General features: G+C 45.1%; 1 protein-coding gene across 1 annotated transcript in view; it reads right to left on the bottom strand.

Moving 5' to 3' along the window:
- UST (uronyl 2-sulfotransferase) overlaps window positions 1–24207 on the bottom strand; it is a 91149-nt gene that overhangs the window by 53318 nt on the left and 13624 nt on the right. Inside the window, exon 2 of the mRNA XM_068136263.2 lies at window positions 9211–9254. Within this exon, the coding sequence (XP_067992364.2) occupies window positions 9211–9254 (44 nt within the window). The remainder of the gene's footprint in view (window positions 1–9210; window positions 9255–24207) is intronic.

The following is a 24207-nucleotide window of genomic DNA, read 5'->3' as shown; positions in this document are numbered from 1 at the left end:
GCTTGTAAAGGACGGGGGTGATGTGGTCACGGGCCCGGGAATGGGTGAGTAGATGGGCAGCGGAGTTCTGAATGTATTGGAGTTTATTGGTGATTTTTGAGGGTGAACCATAGAGGAGGCTATTGCAGTAGTCCAGACGGGAGGTGATGAAGGCGTGGATGAGGGTTTCTGCAGCCGTGGAGGAGAGGGATGAGCGGAGACGGGCAATGTTTTTCAGGTGAAAGAAGGCTGACTTTGTGATCTGTTTAGTGTATTTGTCGAAGGAAAGGGTTTGGTCAAAGATGACGCCAAGATCCGGATGTGAGGGGAGGTGGATACTGGGATACCGTCGATGTTGAGGGCAAAGTTATGGGTGGATTTTGTGAGCGTTTTTGGGCCAATGATGATTATTTCAGATTTATCACAGTTAAGCTTGAGGAAGTTGATTTGAAGCCAGGATTTTATTTCAGTGATGCAGTTTGTCAGGATAGAGTGGGTGTCGGTGGAGACGGACTTTGTGGAGATGAAAAGCTGGATGTCATCGGCGAAGCAGTGGAATTGGAGACCATGACGGCGGATTAAGTGACCGAGCGGGGACAGGTAAAGGATGAAGAGGAGGGGGCCAAGAACTGAACCTTGGGGGACACCTTGGGGGAGGGGAGCAGTGGGGGATTTGCAGTTATTGATGGAGATGAACTGGCATCTGTCAGAGAGGTATGATTTAATCCAAGAGAGGGCAGTGCCGGTAACGTTAAAGGTGGATTCAAGTCGGGTGAGGAGGATAGTGTGATCGATGGTGTCAAAGGCAGCGCTGAGGTCGAGGAGGACGAGAATGTTGAGGTTGCCAGCGTCAGAGGAGAGGAGAAGGTCGTTGGTGATTTTGAGGAGAGCAGTTTCAGTACTGTGGTTGGACCGGAATCCGGATTGGAATGTTTCATACAGGTTATTGGCAGAGAGATGATGTTTGAGTTGAGTGGCTACAGCGCGTTCCAAAACTTTTGACAGAAAGGGTAGGTTGGAGATGGGTCTGAAGTTGTTTAGGGTGTCAGGGTTTAGACCAGGTTTTTTTAGAATGGGGGTAACAGCAGCAATTTTGAGGGAAGGTGGGACGATGCCTGTAGACAGGGAGGAGTTTATTGTTGCAATGATAAGTGGAGAGAGAGCAGGGAGGGAGGCTTTGACAAAGCTGGAGGGGATGGGGTCAAGAGTGCAGGTGGCAGTTTTCATTCCTATGAGGAGTTCAGAGAGGTCAGTAGGGGAGATTGGGGAGAACCGAGACAGGGGATGGCAGGACAAGGGGGGGCAGGTGGTTGGAGGGGGAGCGGGTGCGGCGGTGGTCAAGCTGTTGTAGATGTTGTCAATTTTGCGTTGGAAGAAAGAGAGGAAGGAGATGCAGTTGTCTACTGTGAATGACTGGGTGGTGGTGTTCAGGGGGCGGAGGAGTTTGTTTATTGTCGAGAAGAGTGCTTTTGGGTTTCCAGAGCCAGAGTGGATAATTTGAGAGTAGTAGGCAGAGCGGGCGCGGGAGAGGGCCTCTTTGTAGTGTTGTAGGTGGTCCTTGTAGGCTTGGGAGTGAACTGTGAGACCCGTTTTATTGCGGAGTCTTTCAAGTTGGCGAGTAAACAAGTAAACAAAATAAACAAGTTTTTATTTATAAACGAGACAAAACCAGGCTCGGACGTGCCATAGTTAGAGCGTCCACTCCGAATCCGGGATGTCGGCAGTTCAAACACCGGCTGAGTGATTCCAAAGTAGTACGTGCTGCTTCCTTGCTTGACCTTCAGCATTTTAAAGGATAGAGCACGGCCAATCCTTGCCAAGAGGTTGGTATCCATGGGGAGGAGGAAATTCCTCCTTTGGAAATGCCCCACTGAGTGCGGTAACAAAGGCCGAGCCATTGTTGTGAGTCGCTGGTACCCAGAGAGCCCCTGGAAGTGACGGCAATTCCCCCAAGCTCAGTGGCTGTGTTTGTCTTATCTAACAATCTTGTGTTGTCTCGTGTATTTGTCTGTATGTCCATGTGTGTGTGACAGCACCACTATGAGCTTTGGATCCTTCAAAAAAGAAAAAAGCCTGTTTGTTTCTACGTAAGCGCTTGGAACGTTCGGCTTGGACCAATGGAAATTCCCATTGCTCGCCATCTATCTATAATTCCAGTAATCTCTGTCTGTACGTCTGTACGTCTGTACGTTTGTTTGTCTGTGACCGCTGTTTCTCGACAACCACGGGTCCGATATACTTTTAACTTGCCAGGTATATTGCTGGGGACCCGAGGATGTGCCTTTTCAAGGTTTCATATTAATCGGACAATTACTTACCGAGCTATGTCCAAAAAACGATTCAACCAATCAGAGAGCAGCGAACGATCGCGTGTGCCGAACGTGGCGATGGCGGACACACTCTGCCTCGGATGGCACATTTGAGAGCGTATTCATTTATTTCACGTTTGCAAACTATGTTGGCGTTAAACTATGTTTTAAAACTAATAAAACCGAATTTGCGATTCATTCGCTTTCCTGCGCGTTTGTGCACGCGATGGCGATTTCTTTACCAAACTCCGGAAGCCGTTCGCTTTGGACCAAACCATTGCATGTAAATAGAGGGGGGGGATTGTCACCGTACTCGCAAGCCGTTCGCTTTGGACCAAACCATTTCATGTAAATAGAGGGGGGGGATATAATTTTAGATATAGATATAGTACGGGCAATGCCCTAGTTACTAACAAATGAAGGAATGAGTTGATAGCAAAAAATACATTTCGTGCAAAGCAAATGAAAATGTTACTGATTGAGAAATTAGATTTTGTTTCCCCCAAACAGTGAATGTTTTGCTTCACTAATGCTGCTCTCTGGTAGTTGTTAGGGTTAGGGTTAGGGTTAGGGTTTGGGTTAGGGTTAGGGTTTGGGTTAGGGTTAGGATTAGGGTTAGGGTTAGGGTTGGGGTTAGGGCTGGGGTTAAGGTTGTGGTTGTGGTGAGGGTTAGGATTAGGGTTAGGGTTAGGGTTTGGGTTAGGGTTACGATTAGGGTTAGGATTAGGGTTAGGGTTAGGGCTGGGGTTAGGGCTGGGGTTAGGGCTGGGGTTAAGGTTGTGGTTGTGGTGAGGGTTAGGATTAGGGTTAGGATTAGGGTTGGGGTTGGGGTTGGGGTTAGGGTTAGAGATGGCGTCCTTACAATGACCTGAAGTTGAGATGGAATTGATTACACATAAATGTTGTATTGTCCTTCTCTGCGAGTGAAAAAATAGGTGAAATTGCAAATTCGCACATTAAAAGAGACTTTCACCAATCTCAGTAATATGAAAACTGTATGTGGAAAGCAATGCGATGATGTTTCGATGTAACCCTGGAAATATTCTAAACATGGCCACATTTGAGGCTTGATTGATCCCAGATGCCTTCAAGGCTGCGGCTTGGCAGTTTGAGTACGGCGTGGTGCTGCTCATGGTGCGTCCAGTAAGCACAACACACTACACCCCCCAACCTCGAGATCTGGAGCAGTCATTGGCAGGATTAGCATCTGTATATATACACATTTGGGTGGTCGAGGGGCAAAGTTCTTGCTACTGAAGATGGGGTCACGTAAGAGTGTCAAGTGGATTTTAATATGTCGCCATATTCGTATTATGGATACAAAATAATGAAATAAATACAGCCACCCACCCTCCGCAACACTTGGCTTTACAGTTCGAAACAACTTTTGTTGTTCAGTGACTTTTTTTGATTTTCCTCCCTCCTTCCCTAGATTTTTCCCACTATTTCCTCAACACTTTTCTCCCCCTTACCCTTGTTTTTTACTTTTTTTTTTTTTTAGTTTACCTGAATACCCCCTTTGTTTATTTGTCGATGGTGTTATGTTATTTGTTTGTTTTAATTTACATGGAGTACTATTTTTCACCCTCGTCTTTCCTGCCATTTGCTTGCTGTGCATATGGAAATGTCTTGAATAGTCGGCCTGCAGTACTCAGACTGTCAGACAGACAGACACCAAATTGCGTATTTTAGTATGATGATATATAACAGCATTGACTTAGTAATACGGCTTAGTTTGGGTGAGAAGAAACCAGGCTCGTCATCTAGCAATCTTTAATTCACATTGATCAGAATCTTCATAAACTTGTTCTAAGTGGGATTAGGAAGCCAGCAGCGTATGTGTGTGTGTCTGTGTGTGTGTCTGTGTGTGTGTGTGTCCCTTTTATTTCTCCCTTACAGTTTTTATTTGAATTGAATTATATACTTGAACACGAGAACACAAATTGCCTTGTTGGCACTTACAAAAACCTCCAGTCTAGCAGAACCTGCACAAAATATTACGCCATTTTACGCCTTCTTGGCCAACCATATTTGCTGATCGCACTCTCAGCGTTGAGACATTTTGAGATTCAGACAAAATCACAGGTCGTGGGAAATATAGATCGTGCTCGGAAACACAAAGCAAGAGTTGAAAAGAGCCTTCCCATGTTCTTTTTCTCAGGACTGTGCGGGGTAAGGTGTTCTATGAACGCTCTGGTTTCACATGTAGTAACTTTTACTTTTCGGCTTTGTCAATTAATTTTTCATTCCATGGTTCATATTGATGGCACTGTTGGGATTAAGAAGACACAGGTGAGCCATCAGAACGAGAATCGTCTTGTGTCCGATAGCATTATATTCCAGGGGATTGATTGAGCAAATTCTGTGGCAAAACTACATTGGGAATCATTTATTGTGACATTTACTCGACATTGTCATGTTTATTTCTTGTAACGTTTAATCGCTTTACAAGGAAGGATCATCAATGCAGGAGGAGGCCATTAGGCCCATCAAGCAAGCTCAAATGTTGCCAATGGTTGTATTTTGCCATTGTAACACCGATTGCTGACTACGAGTACACGAGTATGCTGGGTGTACTCGATTCTGCCATGATGAGGATTCTCATAGAAAAGATTACACTATTTTATTGTACCCAGAATATGCTTTATACCTTCCTGCTTTTTTATCGTTCTCCCAGTTGTCGGCGTATATCTGTTGATACTTCACTTTATATTTTTATTTGTCTTTTAAAAAAATGTTTGGACCTGTACCTGTTGCTGTTTCAGTTTCATGTGCGACACCTTCTATGAAGCGAAACACCTGTTTTTGAATTTTTATGCCTCCGCCCCCAAAGGTGGCCGGAGGCATTATGTTTTTCGGTTGTCCGTCCGTCCTTCCGTCCGTCCGTACGGGCTAAACCTCGTTTTTCTCAGCAACCACATGTCCAATTGAGACGAAACTTTCAGGGTAAGAGTGACACCCAGGCAGAATGTTTTATCATAATTGTGACGTCATGGGTCAAGTGGTATGGCAGCCATCTTACATTAAACGCACAGAATTTAAAAAAAAATTATTTCTCGAAATTCGCTGAATGGAAAAAATTTGAAACTTGGCACATTGTCAAGTACTTCCAATGGGGAACAAAATCATGATAATGATGACATCATAGGTGAAGTGGTATACCAGCCAAAAATGTTTTCATCGAATTCCTTATCCTAAAAATCTGAAATTGCATGCACATGATCTATGACCCATTTGTATTGAAATATTAAATTTATGGCATCATAGGTCACATGGTTTGGCAGCCATATTGGATTTAACCTAAAACCTCAAAAGAAAAACTTCTCCCAAACCACCAAATCGATTAACTTGAAACTTTACGTGTGTTATTGACTAGACATGTCGATTAAAAGGTGATCACGAAAACATCATTGGTCACATGGTGTGGCAGCCATATTGGATTGAAGGAAAATATTTAATAATTATATCTCTGAAACCGCTTACCCTATTGATACAAAATTTTACCAATATCATCTAACACCATTGTTGCATATAGTTTGATAATGATGACCTCATAGGTGGTTTGGAAGCCATCTTGGATAGAAAAACTAACCTTATCCCATCAACACGAAACTTCACAAACATGATCCCTTTCCCATACATATGCAGAGTGTACATTTTTAAGGTCATATGTCATGTGGTATGGCAGCCATATTAGCTTGAAAGCCGATATTTAAAAAAAATCTCTTCTCTGAAACTGCTTCACCGATCGATGTGAAACCCGTCATGTCTGGTGAAAATGTGATACTTGAAAACAGCTGAAGGGATTTAAATCAAACTTGTTTATTTTTCAGAGAGTGAATGATGGCATCTACCCGTTGTGGGACTATGCGGAGGCATATTGGCGACACAGTCCCATTGCTCTAGTATTTTTTTTGCAATATAGGTTGGGGATACCTTTTCTGTCTTGATGTTTTCGTGTTTGTATACAAATTGGATTCGATTGTCTGTTGAACTTTTCATGTACTCAGCCAATCGTGCAGTTATCATTCTGTGCACTTGAGTTCCATCAGACCGCTAGCTCTTTCTCGTCTCGGCAGGTACATTGTCGAGACGCATTGATTTGTGTGGAACATTTTATGGATGGCGAGGAGTTTTCTTGTTCTTATATCTAGTTTGTTGATTATCCCTATACTTAAAAAAACAAAAAACAAACAAATGGGGAATATAGTAATCGACTGTGCCATCCGTCATGCTGTCTTCTCCTAAACGGTTGTGCAGGAATTCGCCAAACTTGGTCGTTATGATCACTAAATGACACGAAGGTGCGAAAGCAGTGTCATTTTTGTCTCTGCCCCCTCGGGTGGGGTCAAATTAGTCCGATACCAAAAATATAATTACAGGCATATTTTAAAACATTTCGAATGAAACTTTGTATTTGCAATCATCATTGGGGGACACATGAAATATGTAACATTTTTTTGAGATTTGATCCCCAGTTGATGCCCCAGGGGTTGGGACCTAGGATCACAGGGGATAAAACAGAAGATATTTTAAAACTCAAAATTTAATATTGGGTCATTCCTGGTTGAGCGTTTTGCCAATTTCAAGTTTGGTTTAGGTGGGAAGAGTGGGGATTTGTGATGGCGCGTCATCAATTTCGCTCTAGCTTCGGATTGTGGCCGGTTTATTATTCAGCAGCTGTATTGGAATACTGGTACAACGAGTTGGTTTATGCCTTTGATTTTGTTTCTCTAGGACGGATATGTTTTCATGTCAGCCTCGTTCTATGTCGGTATTCTTTATTCTTTGATAATTGTTTTTCGCATTTATTTGTGACATACAGGGCCTTCAGAAAGTATTCACACCCCTTGACTTTTTACAGCATAGCCGTCCCCTCAAGCGTATACCAATCAGAGCTGAGGATCTGGTCACATGACAGGGTGATGTGATTACGTCTGATGTCATTACGGCGGTACGGCAGATGACCCTCCACACCGCCATTTTGATTTATATGCCGTTCATGCTGAACATATCGTTGATCCAGAGGATACGTGTCATATATCACAATCGCCATGCAAACCGATAACCCTAACAAACCGATTGTTAAAATGACCATGAAATATCGAAAGCATCGGCGTTATGTCTCTTCCAACAATACTGTACGTACCATAGACTCCTTTAGAGACTCTCTAAAGGAGTCTATGGTACGTACCCAACCCTTGTGGGATATAATCTCGATTACAGTAGACCTTCCCTCAGTTCTGTCAGTAAAACTTACCTCGCGGATGTCTGGATTCCTCCAAATTTGTTTGTTTAATGTTATAAACAGCATTAGCGACTGTTTAAAAAGCTAATCATGTGTATTGTGGTTTATAATATTTTACAAGCCCGGCTACGCCGCTGTTAGACTTTCGGTCTTGTTTCACATTTGTTGCATTACAGCCTGAATTTAAAATGGATTAAATTGGGACATTTTGTCACGGATCGACTCATAATACCCCATAATGTCAAAGTGGAATTTTTATTTTGGAAATTGTTACATTATTTTTACATTCTGTAGTGGGCTGATGGCAGGAAGAAGAAAAAGGATGTGGAATTTTGTTTTGACAAGGAAGTAGAGAGAGAGGAACAATCTGCTTGCATGTTTTCTTCATTATGCGTTCCAAATGAATTTTGTTTCGTGAGCCAGTTCTGTACAGTCAGTAATTTTTCCGTCACGCTCTTATGGCAATGGGATCATCCGAATGTCCAAATGACTGGTTACGAATGTCAGCAAGTCTGTAGAATTATATGCAGTGATGTCTTCGGCATTTGCCAGGTACCCTCGAGGTTACTTTAATGTTTCGTTTGTCCACCGTCTGTCTTCAGCCAGTGCTGTAACATTTTCTTAGGATGCTTTGTGAAAGAGGCCGATGGCATGCAGGTGCAGCGAATGGCAGTGTTGTGACATGTAGCCTTAGCAAACTCACTCGAAAGCACCCATGAGGATTTGGAATGGCGATGACAAATGTAAGGCAGTCGGAACAAAAGAGGACGAGAATCCAGAGGATACGTGTTTGACGTCGGACAAATATTCTCGAATGGGACCCGCACGGCTCGGATCGTTCACTTCATGAAGTCGAGCACATTTTCAGATTTTTCTTTCCCAGGAGAAAGATCAAAGGAATTTTGTCCCTGTTTGATGGTAAAATTTCCCAGGCTTGTTCTCTGGAGGACATGAAATTTCCGTACAAGATGTGTACTTATTTCGTCCTTTGCTTCCTGTCTTCAGGTGATTATAATCAACCACGGAAATTTGGATATGGACACGAAAAACAATATAAAGAGAGAGAAAGTTCAGAATTTCACACGGACAACAATAATACAGAGAAGTGTTTCAATAATATAGACCATGAAATCATCAAACCAATTGCCCAATGAGATTGTACGAAAATTTTCATTCTTCATTAACTCATTCTCGAATGTGGCTTTTCATCTTTGTTTTGTGTCGTTCTACGTTCAGATGTTCTTTGAACCAAAGGATGCCCTGATTATGTCCTCTTTCGGCCTACATGAAAGAGGAAAGAGGCTGCCTCTTCAAAGACAACCTCAAGCGTTGTGAAAGCAAAGGCCTAGCTTTTTAACCAAATGCTGTCCCTGTGATAAATAGATCATACATCACTGTCTAAAAAAATATCAACAACAATAACATCACAGGGTTCGTTTTCATGTTTCAACTTCCTCCCCAAAAAGCAACCAAATGACTGAAACTCTTTTTTTTTTTTCAGGTTAGCTCCTTTGAAGTAGGTGTGATCAATTGTGAGCATCCCTCAAGTACAGGCCGAGTCCAGCCATCCCTAAGTAGGGCCAGATGGAGTTTCCAGCAGGTGTGGACGCGTGGCGACTCGCTCAGCTAGAGTGGGAATGCATAAACACTTGGACACTGAAATTTCCTGCATACCTTTTTGTTCTGGCTGAAAGCAGAATCCGAACTGGAGAATTTTCCTGCAAAAAGAAAGAGAGAGGGGGAAAAAGTTCACAAATTGCCTACAAAACAATGGACGAATACTTCATCATTCTAGAAATTCTGCAGCTTTGCCCGAAGCGGAGAGGTAATGTGAAGCTTTAGAAAACCGCAACTTCGAGGGACAAGTGAGATGGAGACGAAGGATATAGAAGAACAAGAAAAGAACCACATTTCGAGGCCATTTTACCCCACAGAGCGGGGTTTGGCCTTTTTGAAGCAATGTTTTACGGCCGGATGCCCTTCCTGCCGCCAACCCTGTTAGTCACCTCTTGAGACACACAGTGAATTACCAGTGAACTGGTACTCAATTTGCCGACGTTGGAAGGATGACAGGCTGAGTCAACCCCCCGGCGTTAATTCAGCAGATGACAGGGATTCGAACCCAGGATCCTAGGATCCCAAGCCGGCACCCTAACCGCTAAGCCAACTAACCCAGGATCCTAGGATCCCAAGCCGGCACCCTAACCGCTAAGCCAACTAACCCAGGATCCTAGGATCCCAAGCCGGCACCCTAACCGCTAAGCCAATGAACCCAGGATCCTAGGATCCCAAGCCGGCACCCTAACCGCTAAGCCAACTAACCCAGGATCCAAGGATCCCAAGCCGGCACCCTAACTGCTAAGCCAACTAACCCAGGATCCTAGAATCCCAAGCCGGCACCCTAACCGCTAAGCCAACGAACCCAGGTTCCTAGGATCCCAAGCCGGCACCCTAACCGCTATGCCAACGAACCCAGGATCCTAGGATCCCAAGCCGGCACCCTAACCGCGAAGCCAACTAACCCAGGATCCTAGGATCCCAAGCCGGCACCCTAACCGCTAAGCCAACTAACCCAGGATCCTAGAATCCCAAGCCGGCACCCTAACCGCTAAGCCAACTAACCCAGGATCCTAGGATCCCAAGCCAGCACCCTAACCGCTAAGCCAACTAACCCAGGATCCTAGGATCCCAAGCCGGCCCCCTAACCGCTAAGCTAATGAACCCAGGATCCTAGGATCCCAAGCCGGCACCCTAACCGCTAAGCCAACTAACCCAGGATCCGAGGATCCCAAGCTGGCATCCTAACGGCTGAGCCAACTAAACCAGGATCCTAGGATCCCAAGCCGGCACCCTAACCGCTAAGCCAACGAACCCAGGTTCCTAGGATCCCAAGCCGGCACCCTAACTGCTATGCCAACGAACCCAGGATCCTAGGATCCCAAGCCGGCACCCTATCCGCTAAGCCAACAAACCCAGGATCCTAGGATCCCAAGCCGGCACCCTAACCGCTAAGCCAACGAACCCAGGTTCCTAGGATCCCAAGCCGGCACCCTAACCGCTATGCCAACGAACCCAGGATCCTCGGATCCCAAGCCGGCACCCTATCTGCTAAGCCAACAAACCTAGGATCCTAGGATCCCAAGCCGGCTCCCTAACCGCTAAGCCAACGAACCCAGGATCCTAGGATCCCAAGCCGGCACCCTAACCGCCAAGGAACCCAGGATCCTAGGATCCCAAGCCGGCACCCTAACCACTAAGGCAACACCAGGCTTGAAGGATATGAGGTAAATAATTAAGGAAAATACATTTCCATTCCCATTATTTCTGCGTAAAACTGTAAGCCTGCTGTGTGTGCATAAAAGCAGGCCGCAACCCAAAGGGCACGGAAGAAGCGATGAAAGGAGGGATGCACAGCTGTAGAAACACAATCCTTTCACTTGTCTGATCCTCTCGGCCCCTCTTTAACCTGCCCGTGTGCAGCCCGAGAACTGCAGCGACTGATGTATCCCAGACCGGATCAGAATTTGGGACGATGTGGCCACGCCGATTGTTGGAATGCATGTGTGAAGACTGCAGAGATGACAGCTTGAGGGAGGAAAAAGCTTTCGCTCTGATTATATTAGGAAAGGAAAGATGGTCGACATCTTCCCATCCAAATGGTGACCTTGCGTATCTTCAAAATACCTGTGGGGCCCTGGTGGTCACGTTCAATCTACAAGAGGTACATTCTTTTTATTCACCCGGTTGATGGTGAGGCTTGGAAAAGAGGTTGCAAATCAAGTGGAAAAAGAGGTTGCAAATCAAGTGGAAAAAGAGGTTGCAAAACAAGTGGAAAAAGAGGTTGCAAAACAAGTGGAAAAAGAGGTTGCAAATCGATTGGAAAAAGCGATTGCAAATCAAGTGGAAAAAGAGGTTGCAAATCAAGTGGAAAAAGAGGTTGCAAATCGATTGGAAAAAGAGGTTGCAAATCAAGTGGAAAAAGCGATTGCAAATCAAGTGGAAAAAGAGGTTGCAAATCAAGTGGAAAAAGAGGTTGCAAATCAAGTGGAAAAAGAGGTTGCAAATCAAGTGGAAAAAGAGGTTGCAAATCAAGTGGAAAAAGAGGTTGCAAATCGATTGGAAAAAGAGGTTGCAAATCAAGTGGAAAAAGCGATTGCAAATCAAGTGGAAAAAGAGGTTGCAAATCAAGTGGAAAAAGAGGTTGCAAATCAAGTGGAAAAAGAGGTTGCAAATCAAGTGGAAAAAGAGGTTGCAAATCAAGTGGAAAAAGAGGTTGCAAAACTAGTGGAAAAAGAGGTTGCAAATCAAGTGGAAAAAGAGGTTGCACAACAAGTGGAAAAAGAGGTTGCAAATCAAGTGGAAAAAGAGGTTGCACAACAAGTGGAAAAAGAGGTTGCAAATCAAGTGGAAAAAGAGGTTGCAAATCAAGTGGAAAAGAGGTTGCAAATCAAGTGGAAAAAGAGGTTGCACAACAAGTGGAAAAAGTGGTTGGCTGTTGTTTGGATATGATGAGGGCTTCTTGATTTACAGCGGAATCCAGTATTTCCTGGGATTGCAGGTATTGTACACGCACGCCTCTTGTTGACAATAAGTATTTTCTGTAGTTGTTTTGCAACGCATTTATTTATTTATTTTGGAATACCAACTCCAGGTTCATGGAAGAGCTGGGATGCAGAACAGAACGTAAACAACGGTGGAAAGCAGGGGAAGCACGCACCGGCAACAAGGGTAGAGGGCCACTTGGACGAAGAATTGGTGAGAGGAATGAGTGAGTGAGGGAAGGGGAAGAATGAGCGAATGAGTGAGGGAAGTGTAAGAATGAGCGAATGAGTGAGGGAAGTGTAAGAATGAGCGAGTGAGGGAAGGGGAAGAATGAGTGAGTGAGGGAAGGGGAAGAATGAGCGAGTGAGTGAGGGAAATGGAAGAATGAGCGAGTGAGGGAAGGGGAAGAGTGAGTGAGTGAGGGAAGGGGAAGAATGAGCGAGTGAGTGAGGGAAATGGAAGAATGAGCGAGTGAGGGAAGTGGAAGAGGACACAAGTTGTTAAAGTTGAGGGAAGCAATCAGCAATTGAATAAACACATGGGAGCATTAGCAGTTCATAAGGAAACAGACTTTGCCAAATCTCAAACTCCGTGTCCATTAAAATGTTGATTCTACATGTTTGGCGAGCTCCTCACAACCCCTCACAGCTCCTCACAGCTCCTCACAACAATCCCCTCCGATTTCTAATGATAATCACATCAAATCTCGTGGGAATTTTTTTTGTAAGGGATGTAAGGGCAAGGTATTGAGAAAACAAATTGTGCTTACTGTGCCCTCTCTTTAACATGACGACATAATCAGAATGAGCTATTTCTGATGATTTTGGCGACTGGAGTTCGGCACGAGAGACGTGTTGTTGATATAACCTGGAGCCAGTCTGTGGCGGAAATCGAGGCTCGGGAGCCATTTTGTTTCTGGATTTCCCAGTGACCTCAGCATATTCTGTGCCACATATGGTGAAAAACAAAAACAAAAACTGCAGCAAAGTTGATGGCATGCCTACGCAAATCCCCACGCTTCTCATGTAAAGCAAAGTTGAAAGATGCCATAAAGTTCCACCACGAATGACCCAATATCAGATTTTGAACTAATTATTTTCCCCAGTTTTGACCCCTGTGACTGCAAGCCTTCACACCTGGGGCATGACCGGGATACAAATCCTAAAAACCGTTCCAGATTTCATGCGTCCCCAAATGTTGGTTAAATATACAAAGTTTCATTCAAAAATGTTTCAAAATAAGGCCATAATTGCTTTTTCTGGTTTTTGACCTTTTGACCCACCTCCCAGTGGACAGGCCCAAAAATGATGCTGCTCTTGCATCTTCTTACCATGTGGTGATGAAAACTACCAAGTTTGGTGAATTTCTGTGTCAGCGTTTAGGAGGAGGTGGGTTGACAGACAGACAGATGGACAGAGTGCTGACAGACAAACAGACGGAGTGCTGACAGACAGACAGACGGAGCACTGACAGACAGACGGACGGAGCACTGACAGACGTACGGGCGGAGCGCTGACAGACAGATGCACGGAGCGCTGACAGACAGACGGGCGGAGCGCTGACAGACAAACAGACGGAGTGCTGACAGACAGACGGACGGAGCACTGACAGACAGACGGACGGAGCACTGACAGACGTACGGGCGGAGCGCTGACAGACAGATGCACGGAGCGCTGACAGACAGACGGGCGGAGCGCTGACAGACAGACGGACGGAGCGCTGACAGACAGACGGATGGAGCGCTGACAGACAGACGGGTGGAGCGCTGACAGACAGACGGACGGAGCGCTGACAGACAGACGGACGGAGTGCTGACAGACAGACGGACAGAGTGCTGACAGACAGACGGACGGAGTGCTGACAGACAGACGGACGTAGCGCTGACAGACAGACGGACGGCGCACTGACAGACAGACTGACGGAGCGCAGACAGACGGATGGACTGCTGACAGACAGACGGACGGAGCGCTGACAGACAGACGGACGGAGCACTGACAGACAGACGGACGGAGCACTGACAGACGTACGGGCGGAGCGCTGACAGACAGATGCACGGAGCGCTGACAGACAGACGGGCGGAGCGCTGACAGACAGACGGACGGAGCGCTGACAGACGGACGGAGCGCTGACAGACAGACGGACGGAGTGCTGACAGACAGATGGACGGAGCACTGACAGACAGACGGACGGAGCGCTGACAGACAGACGGACGGAGCGCTGACAGACAGACGGACGGAGCGCTGACAGACAGATGAACGGAGCGCTGACAGACAGATGAACGGAGCGCTGACAGACAGACGGACGGAGCGCTGACAGACGGACGGAGCGCTGACAGACAGACGGACGGAGTGCTGACAGACAGATGGACGGAGCACTGACAGACAGACGGACGGAGCGCTGACAGACAGATGAACGGAGCGCTGACAGACAGACGGACGGAGCGCTGACAGACAGATGAACGGAGCGCTGACAGACAGATGAACGGAGCGCTGACAGACAGACGGACGGAGCCGGCTACAATATCCCCCCGGTTTTTTTTTTTTCAAAAAGCATTAGAATAAAAAAAGAACCTTCCTGCCATATTTGTTCATGTAATAAATAATTCTTCAAAACATTTTCATGTGCATCGATATGCTGTGTTAATGGAAACTCTAATAAGACTCGTGAGCCTGAGGCCTGTGTAACCCAGAGACCCTCTTTGTAACCCAACTATTTTTGTCTGGTTGTGTGACGTTACAAAATAGAAGAGAGACAGGGTACAGGAGCAATGGTCATGGGGGGAAATACTCGTTTAGAAAGGTGGCAGAACATTCGATTTAGAGGTGATGGGATTAGTATTTTTTATGCCTCCGCCGACAAAGTCGCCGGAGGCATTATGTTCTCGGTCTGAACTCGGCTCGGAACAAGTCTCGGCTGAACCCATAAACTCTACAAGTCTCTGCTGAATCCATAAACCCTGCAAGTCTCTGCTGAATCCATAAACCCTGCAAGTCTCGGTTGAATCCATAAGTACGTCAGTACGTACGTTAGTCCGTACGTCAGTACGGGCTAAACCTCGTTTTTCTCAGCAACCACATGTCCCATTGAGATGAAACTTTCAGAGTAGGAGTGACACCCACGCATAATGTTTTGACAATTGTGATGTCATAGGTCACGTGGTATGGCAGCCATCTTGGATTAAACGCAAATAATTAAAAAATGATTTCTCGGAAACCGCTGAATGGAAAAATTTGAAACTTGCCACATTGTCAAGTACTCTCAATGGGGAACAAAAGCATGATAATGACATCATAGGTGAAGTGGTATACCAGCCAAAAATGTTTTAATCGAATTCCTTATCCTAAAAATCTGAAATTGCATGCACATGATCTATGACCCATTTGTATTGAAATATTACATTTATGACATAACAGGTCACATGGTTTGGCAGACATATTGGATTGAAGAAAAATATTAAATAATTATATCTCTGAAACCGCTCACCCCATCGATGCGACATTTTACAAATATCATCTAACAGCACTGTTGCATATAGTTTGAAAATGATGATGTCATGGTCACGTGGTTTGGCAGCCATAATGGATAGAAAAACGAACCTTATCCAATCAACACGAAACTTCACAAACGTGATCCACTACCCATACATATGCAGAGTGATGACATGTACCCGTTGTGGGACGATGTGTCGGCATATTGGCGACACAGTCACATTGTTCCAGTTAATCTTACATATGCACACAAATATTGCGTGATCACACACACACACACACACACACACACACACACACACACACACACACACACACACACACACACACACACACACACACACACACACTCATATGTCTATACACACACACATACACACACACACACACACACACACACGAAGGTGGATACATCGAGACCTGGGAGGGCCTCCGTTCCACCTTCTGAAACCCGCAAATGGAGATATTAACCAAGAAGAGACCTAATATCAAACGCTCATCGTTTCCTTATCAGTCGCCTTAACATGGGAGGGATTTTGCATATAAAGTGTAATTGCAACAGAAAGCCTGGTGTTGGCTTAGCGGTTAGGGTGCTGGCTTGGGATCCTAGGATCCTGGGTTCGAATCCTGGTCGATCACTGAATTAACACCAGGAGGGTTGACTCAGCCTGTCATCCTTCAGAGGTCGGCAAAGTGAGTACCAGTTCATTGGTAATTCCCGGTGTGTCGCAAGAGACGACTAACAGGGTTGGGGTATGGCCAGATGCGGAAAGTGCATCTGGCCATAAAACATTGCTTCAAAAAGGGGACCACTGTGCAGGGAAAACCCCTGCTCGGCGGGGACAAAAAGGGGACCACTGTGCAGGGAAAACCCCTGCTCGGCGGGGAACATGGCCTCTAAAGGTGGTCTCTATCTGGGCAACAGGAGCACTCTATCTGGGCAACAGGAGCAGCTCGGCTGAACCCATAAACCCTACAAGACTATCTGGGCAACAGGAGCAGCTCGGCTGAACCCATAAACCCTACAAGTCTTGGCTGAACCCATAAACCCTACAAGTCTTGGCTGAATAAATTAAACCCGACAAGTCTCGGCTGAATCCATAAACCCTACAAGTCGTGGCTGAATCCATAAACCCCAGAAGTCTCGGCTGAACCCATAAACCCTACAAGTCTTGGCTGAATAAATTAAACCCAACAAGTCTCGGCTGAACCCATAAACCCTACAAGTCTCGGTTGAACCCATAAACCCTACAAGTCTCGGCTGAACACATAAACCCTACAAGTCTCGGCTGAACCCATAAACCCTACAAGTCTCGGCTGAACCCATAAACCCTACAAGTCTCGGCTGAACCCATAAACCCTACAAGTCTCCGCTGAATCCATAAACCCTGCAAGTCTCAGCTGAATCCATAAACCCTACAAGTCTCGGCTGAACCCATAAACCCTACAAGTCTCGGCTCAACCCATAAACCCTGCAAGTCTCGGCTGAATCCATAAACCCTGCAAGTCTCGGCTGAACCCATAAACTCTACAAGTCTCTGCTGAATCCATAAACCCTGCAAGTCTCGGCTGAATCCATAAACCCTACAAGTCTCGGCTGAACCCATAAACCCTACAAGTCTCGGCTGAACCCATAAACCCTACAAGTCTCGGCTGAATCCATAAACCCTGCAAGTCTCGGCTGAACCCATAAACTCTACAAGTCTCTGCTGAATCCATAAACCCTGCAAGTCTCGGCTGAATCCATAAACCCTGCAAGTCTCGGCTGAACCCATAAACTCTACAAGTCTCTGCTGAATCCATAAACCATACAAGTCTCGGCTGAACCCATAAACCCTGCAAGTCTCGGCTGAACCCATAAACCCTACAAGTATCGGCTGAATCCATAAACCCTACAAGTCTCGGCTGAACCCATAAACTCTACAAGTCTCGGCTGAATCCATAAACCCTACAAGTCTCTGCTGAATCCATAAACCCTGCAAGTCTCGGCTGAACCCATAAACTCTACAAGTCTCTGCTGAATCCATAAACCCTGCAAGTCTCGGTTGAATCCATAAACCCTGCAAGTCTCGGCTGAATCCATAAACCCTACAAGTCTCGGCTGAACCCATAAACTCTACAAGTCTCGGCTGAATCCATAAACCCTACAAGTCTCTGCTGAATCCATAAACCCTGCAAGTCTCGGCTGAACCCATAAACTCTACAAGTCTCTGCTGAATCCATAAACCCTGCAAGTCTCGGTTGAATCCATAAACCCTGCAAGTCTCGGCTGAACCCATAAACCCTACAAGTGGATGCTTCTAATCCACAAAACGGACTTACCAATGCAAATGGGAGTTCAGTTACTTAACTTAAACACAGGAGGAGCCCATTAGGCCCATCAAGCCTGTGGAATGCCTGCCAACCTACGGTTGCTTGTCAATGCTCTATCCTTTTTAAATGTTGAGCAGCAAGGAAGCAGCACGTATCATTTAAAAAGTATTTGGTATGACTCGGTCGGGGTTTGAACCACCGACCTTCCACATCCGGAGTGGACACTCTAAGCATTACACCACCATGACCTGATGCGGTGTCTTATCTAAAATAATATTGCCTTGGTTGTGGCCACAAGCAACCACGAATCTGCTTCCTGAGGAGTGGCCTCGCATCAGGTTTAAGTTGCCAGCCCTAAGGGCTTTCTGTTGGACATTGTGGATACTTCAGGATCTTTTAAAAGGGTCATAAACTGATGCACACTGGATATGCAACTACACAGATTGCCACACTTATTCCTTTAGTCAACTGGGTGTTGCTTTCACTGAATAAACGGTTTATAACGCAGTTTTCATTCCGGTCTGCTTTGTATTAACTGGGGAAACGAGCTTCAACTCCCAGGAACAACATCTCCTGTATCAACTTGAGGGAATGGCTTATGAACGCTTGCAGACATATTATAATATCAACGTTAACTTATGTTAGGTGAGCACCATCTTTCTCCTTCATATTGTAACATATTGTTACGTGGTAAGAGGGTTCGAGTATGGGGATGGGGTGTAAAAAAGATTGGCATGGACCACGTGATCGCGACCAATTGCTGGTATTTGGGGTTAGATTTACTCATCACTTGTACATGAGATTGCGTGTTCCATTTCAACAGGTGGACTCCAATCAAGTTGTCGAGACATCTAAGGGAATTTCGATGCACCTGAGCTCAATTTGGAGTGTCATAGCAAGGGGGTTGAATACTTATTGATTCAAGATGTTCATTTTTAATTCTTTTGTAAGAAAAAATATTCCACATTGACATTATGCGGTATTATGTGTAGATCAGTGACAAACAAAATGTCAATTTAATCCATTTTAAATTCAGGCTGTAACACAACAAAATGTGAAAAAGTCAAGGGGTGTGAATACTTTCTGAAGGTACTCTATGTCTATGATCACGCCGGTCACATCCACTCTCCTGATACTTTTGACGACACAAAAAGGTCACAAAATCAGGGTTGAACATTGAACAATCCAACACTATTCTAACATCTCGTTCTTCCATGAGTTATTGTGAGAAACAGTACCATATTTTGATCTTGAAGGGCAGCGTGACACGAATGCGTCTTTTTCTTTCGATTATCCCGCTCTATCCGTTTCCCTTTGGCACATCTTGGACAATTTGCGAGCTTCTCATTCCTGTAATGTTTCACCATTTCTCTGTGTCGTCAGGATCAGATCTCTCAAAAATAAAAATAAAACTTTTCAGAAGCAGTGCCTGTGGGGACACAATGTCCTGAAGCTGAAGCTGAATTTTGAATCACAATGTCCTCAAGCTGAAGCTTGGAGCACAATGTCCTGAACCTGAAACTTGGAGCACAATGTCCTGAAGCTGAAGCTGAATTTTGAATCACAATGTCCTGAAGCTGAAGCTTGGAGCACAATGTCCTGAAGCTGAAGCTGAATTTTGAATCAAAATGTCCTGAAGCTGTAGCTGAATTTTGAATCACAATGTCCTGAAGCTGAAGCTGAATTTTGAATCACAATGTCCTGAAGCTGAAGCTTGGAGCACAATGTCCTGAAGCTGAAGCTTGGAGCCAATGTCCTGAAGCTGAAGTTTGGAGCACAATGTCCTGAAACTGAAGCTTGGAGCACAATGTCCTGAAGCTGAAGCTTGGAGCACAATGTCCTGAAGCTGAAGCTTGGAGCACAATGTCCTGAAGCTGAAGCTTGGAGCACAATGTCCTGAAGCTGAAGGTTGGAGCACAATGTCCTGAAGCTGAAGCTTGAAGCAAAATGTCCTGAAGCTGAAGCTTGGAGCACAATGTCCTGAAACTGAAGCTTGGAGCACAATATCCTGAAACTGAAGCTTGGAGCACAATGTCCTGATCCATGAAGCTGTGGCTGTCCTGTCTGCATTTGGGTTGTGGATGTTGAAGATCCCACAGTATTTTTCGAAAAGACGGAATGTTGATACGGCGTTGGCATGAATGGCTTATGGACAGGTGAGACCATCCAAGATCAGGTGATTGAAATAAGTGTTTGAATACATATACTTCTTTTGGGAAGGGCAGCTGGTCATTCGGTCCCGGAAGATGGCCGACTTCACGCTGTAAACTTGTATGCTGGCTGATTTGCACGTACCCGTGTACAACCTAGGCCCTATAAAATAAAGCAAAAGCAATTTGTACATTTGTGGAATCTGGCCTGATCGGTTTTCTCTCAAGCACCCCGACAGCTTCCTCCGCAAGTTTCTCTACCCACCCCCTTTGTGCCATTCCGCACATTCCATTCGCTTCTCCATACCTACCCAAGTCCTTGCCTAACCCTCAGACCTTCCGCTCCCTCTCTGTTTACCAATTCAAGGATGATGCTGCATGTTTGTCACAGTTGTGTGCAATTTACACTAAAGCCTACATTGAATTCTAACCTCTTCTGCTTCCTCATCGCCCTCTTTCACCTCCTCACCTCTTGCCTGTCCCTCCCTCCTTATTTTTTTTCAAGCTGTGTTAATGCACCAATCTGCAAAACAGCCCAATCTCCCTGTCTGAGCCATTGCAGTTCAGGAATGCTGACCCCATGGAGGTCTTTCATGGTTTTCAATACGTTGACACTCACGACTAGTTGGCAGTTTATCAAAGGGCTGTCGGGTAGGTCATTGCTCAAATTGAGTTATACCTTCAGTGGGTATTTTCCCTGAGTAATCAAAAAGAAAGTAGGCAATTTCAAATGGATCTTTCTCCACTCTACAATGTCCAATAATTTTGGATGATATTTGTAAGTACATCAGAAGACATATGTGTACTTTGACATGAATTACAAGGTACAAGAGCAGTTGGGTAAACATAGTATAGGCCTGAACACAAGATCCGAGCTTCTTGCGCTGTGATCTGGGAGGAACACAAAATAAGGCAACCAAAACTCATCGTCCGTTGAACCTCATGCGGATGCCTAAACTTTGTCCAACTCTATGCTCATTCTGTACATCTTCTGATTTACTTGGTTGGAAAGTGAATAATCTATTTAGTTGGAGCAAAAATTTGTGTCCGTTTAATCATGTGTATGCCTGTTTTAAAAGCACGTCTTTCAAGGAGAGAAGAGGAAGAAGCAATAATTAGAGCTTTAATGTCGCGGTTCCAACGGTACGACAGCAGGAACCCTTCAGAATAAATCTGACGAAGACCGAGGGAGCACACAAAATAATATATAGTCATACTTCTCGAAGCAACAGAAAAATACGTTATAGTACACAAACAACAACCATAGCTACGACAACTATCGGGGATGCCTCTTTGCAGTGGGTGTACCCCCCCCCCCCCCCCCAACACAAGTGGGGGGCCAAATCTTCCCCATTCTTCCCTGCTGCCCAGATTTGTCAGGGCAGCGTGGTCACTGGCAGAGTGCCGATTGGTTCCCATGGACCGGCCATTTCCCTCTCGTCTCTCTCTCTCTGTGTCTAACTTTGTCGTGGCACTGACTTTGTGAAGGCGGGGGTATTTCCCAGCTAACACAATACCTTTGGGCCAACGTTGTGACACCCTCCCTTCAAAGGTCGGCCCCCATATAGTCGCCTGGGACTTAACTTCGTCGGGGCGATGTTGGCTCGGCTATAGTTTTCGACGTTGCTCCAACGTTGGCCCAACGGTGTTGTGTTAGCTGGGTACCATTCTGGATGTGGGGGATCTCTGGGTCGCTCCTGCGAGATCGATCAGCTGTCTCCGTGCCATGGGCTTGTTTGAGAGAACTGTCTAAAGCTATGCAACAACAACATAGCCTAGACAACAGCAGCAACAACAACTACGTGTTATAAAATATCCTTTTTTGTATGTTTCACTTCATTTTACATCCTCATTGAGACTAACAGACAGACATACAATATGCTTTTTAAGTGAAACATGCTGTCTTGTGATTAAACCCTTCAGCGAAGCGATAGGAAGGTACGGCTAGTGTAGCTGGAAACTGTGGTACCAGCTTAAAGGTTCTGCTGGGATAGAGGTAGAGTACTCATTTTTTAGCTATCTTGTCTGGGATTGATTCAGTGTGAGCATTGTAAAAGTGACCCGAGTATAAACTTCTACTCTGGTGTTTTGCAGGTGGGGCGTTGTGCCAAGACGTCTGGTGCTTTGCAACATCGTTAAATGACCTCATGGAGACTGTATTGGGTGGGAGAAAAAAGAAGAAAAAAAACACCTTTAGAGGCCATTTTTCCCCGCAAGCGGGGGTTGGCCTTTTTCGGGGACCGTGGTTGTTGTTGTTTTTCGGTCCCCTTTTTGAAGCAATGTTTTACGACCGGATGCCCTTCCTGCCGCCAACCCTTTTTGTCGCCTTTTACGACAAGCAGGGAATTACCAGTGAACTGGTACTCAAATTAGCCGACCTCGGAAGGATGACAGGCTGAGTCAACCCCCCTGGCGATAATTCAGCGATCGACCGGGATTCGAACCCAGGATCCTAGGATCCTAAGCCGGCACCCTAGCCGCTAGCCCAACACCAGGTGGGGCGTTGTGCCAAGACGTCTGGTGCTTTGCAACATCGTTAAATGACCTCAAGGAGACTGTATTGGGTGGGAGAGGAGTACAATAATTGATTGATTAATTGCAAAATTAAAATCAATACATAATCATCATAAAATATTTTCTCAATCAATTGGCTAATAGCATACCTAAACTACAGGTGCTTCATCCGAAGCTGTAACTTTTTGATAATTAATTAAATAAGTCAATAATCGAAAAAATTAAATTATTAATTTCTCAATCAATAAATAATTAATCGATTAATTGATTAATCAATAAATCAAAATGATCCTCGTCTGTGAGTACCTGCTGGTGGATGATAAATATCCTATGGTACCTTTCAAAAAGACTTCATTTAGCATCCTATTGTGTGCTGGTTCACTGTCGAGATTCACAATTGTTACCTTTACTACCGCTATGAAGAGCAACGGCAAAACAACCTGTGTATTCTTTACGTTTGTGTCTCTTCGACAGCAGCAACGCTCTTGAGCGACAATAACCAGTCAACAGGCCTAGTCTTTGTGAAAGACACCATGGGACCATCACATCCACATTACAAACAAATTGGCCAGTGCCCTCTCTTATTGAGGACATGGGTTGATAACAGTGGTTGTAGTAAGATTAGGTACTCGGTCACCGCATATACCTCCCCCAGGCTGCGCAGTTTACGTTTTGTATCCCACTGATAGGCCGGATCTGGACTTGAACCAAAATCTAATCGGCTTGTTCTTGTCACACATCCAACTCATCCACCAAGTTTCATCCAAACCCGTCCACAACTTTTTGAGATATCGTGCTATGCATCGTCTTTGGCCCTATCTTTCAATTGTGAAGAATCACCTTAACAGTCCTTGTTTCCGGATCCGGATCTTCACCAAAATTTAATCAATTCGTCCTTGTCACACACCTAACCTGTCTACCAAATTTCGTCCAAATCCGTCAACAACCTTTTGAGGTATCCTGCTCACAGACAAACAAACAAACAGGGGCGAATACATAACATCCAGCCATAATCACCCGATTCGTCACCATTGTTCGGTCAGCGCATATTCGTCACCATTGTTCCTTTGACCAGAGCACAGCGCGTTGTTATGGAAATTATTGGTCCTTATCTTATGATGGAGGGTTTTTTTGCATTTGATGATGCTGATAGGCCATTTCCATACCTCACTACCTCTCCTACAGGCGTTACAGCATTACATTCTGAAACTTGAGCAGCCCCAGGCATTCTCCGAACGTCTATTCCACAAAACTCCCAGGATGAAAAATCACAAAAGAAGAAGTCTTCAAAGTGCCTTCTGAAGACAAAAATATTTTCACCACAATTTTTTTCAGTTCTTTCCCATTTCTGAGCAAAGTGCACAGTACCGTGGAGCACAGCTTTACAGTATGAATCACAGTCCTTAGAGGCAGCCTGGTTTTCATTTTCCGGCAGCCAAAGCTTTGTCATTCATCAAAGATCCTCAAGATGTAGATACTCATAAACAACTCGTGAAACCTTGGCAGTCTCATTGGAAGCATTTTAAAAATAACTACAAAGCAACTCAAAATGCAAAACCAGTGCACCTCCGCATTATGCTGCTCAAACTAAACTGGACGAAAAGGACAGTTAAAGAATATTGTACATTTTATTAATTTGTGTTCTCTATATTCTCATAATAAAG

Source organism: Myxine glutinosa, chromosome 14 (assembly GCF_964187855.1).
Source record: "Myxine glutinosa chromosome 14, kmMyxGlut1.1, whole genome shotgun sequence".
Lineage (NCBI taxonomy): Eukaryota > Metazoa > Chordata > Myxini > Myxiniformes > Myxinidae > Myxine > Myxine glutinosa.
This window is presented reverse-complemented; position numbering and strand designations above follow the sequence as displayed.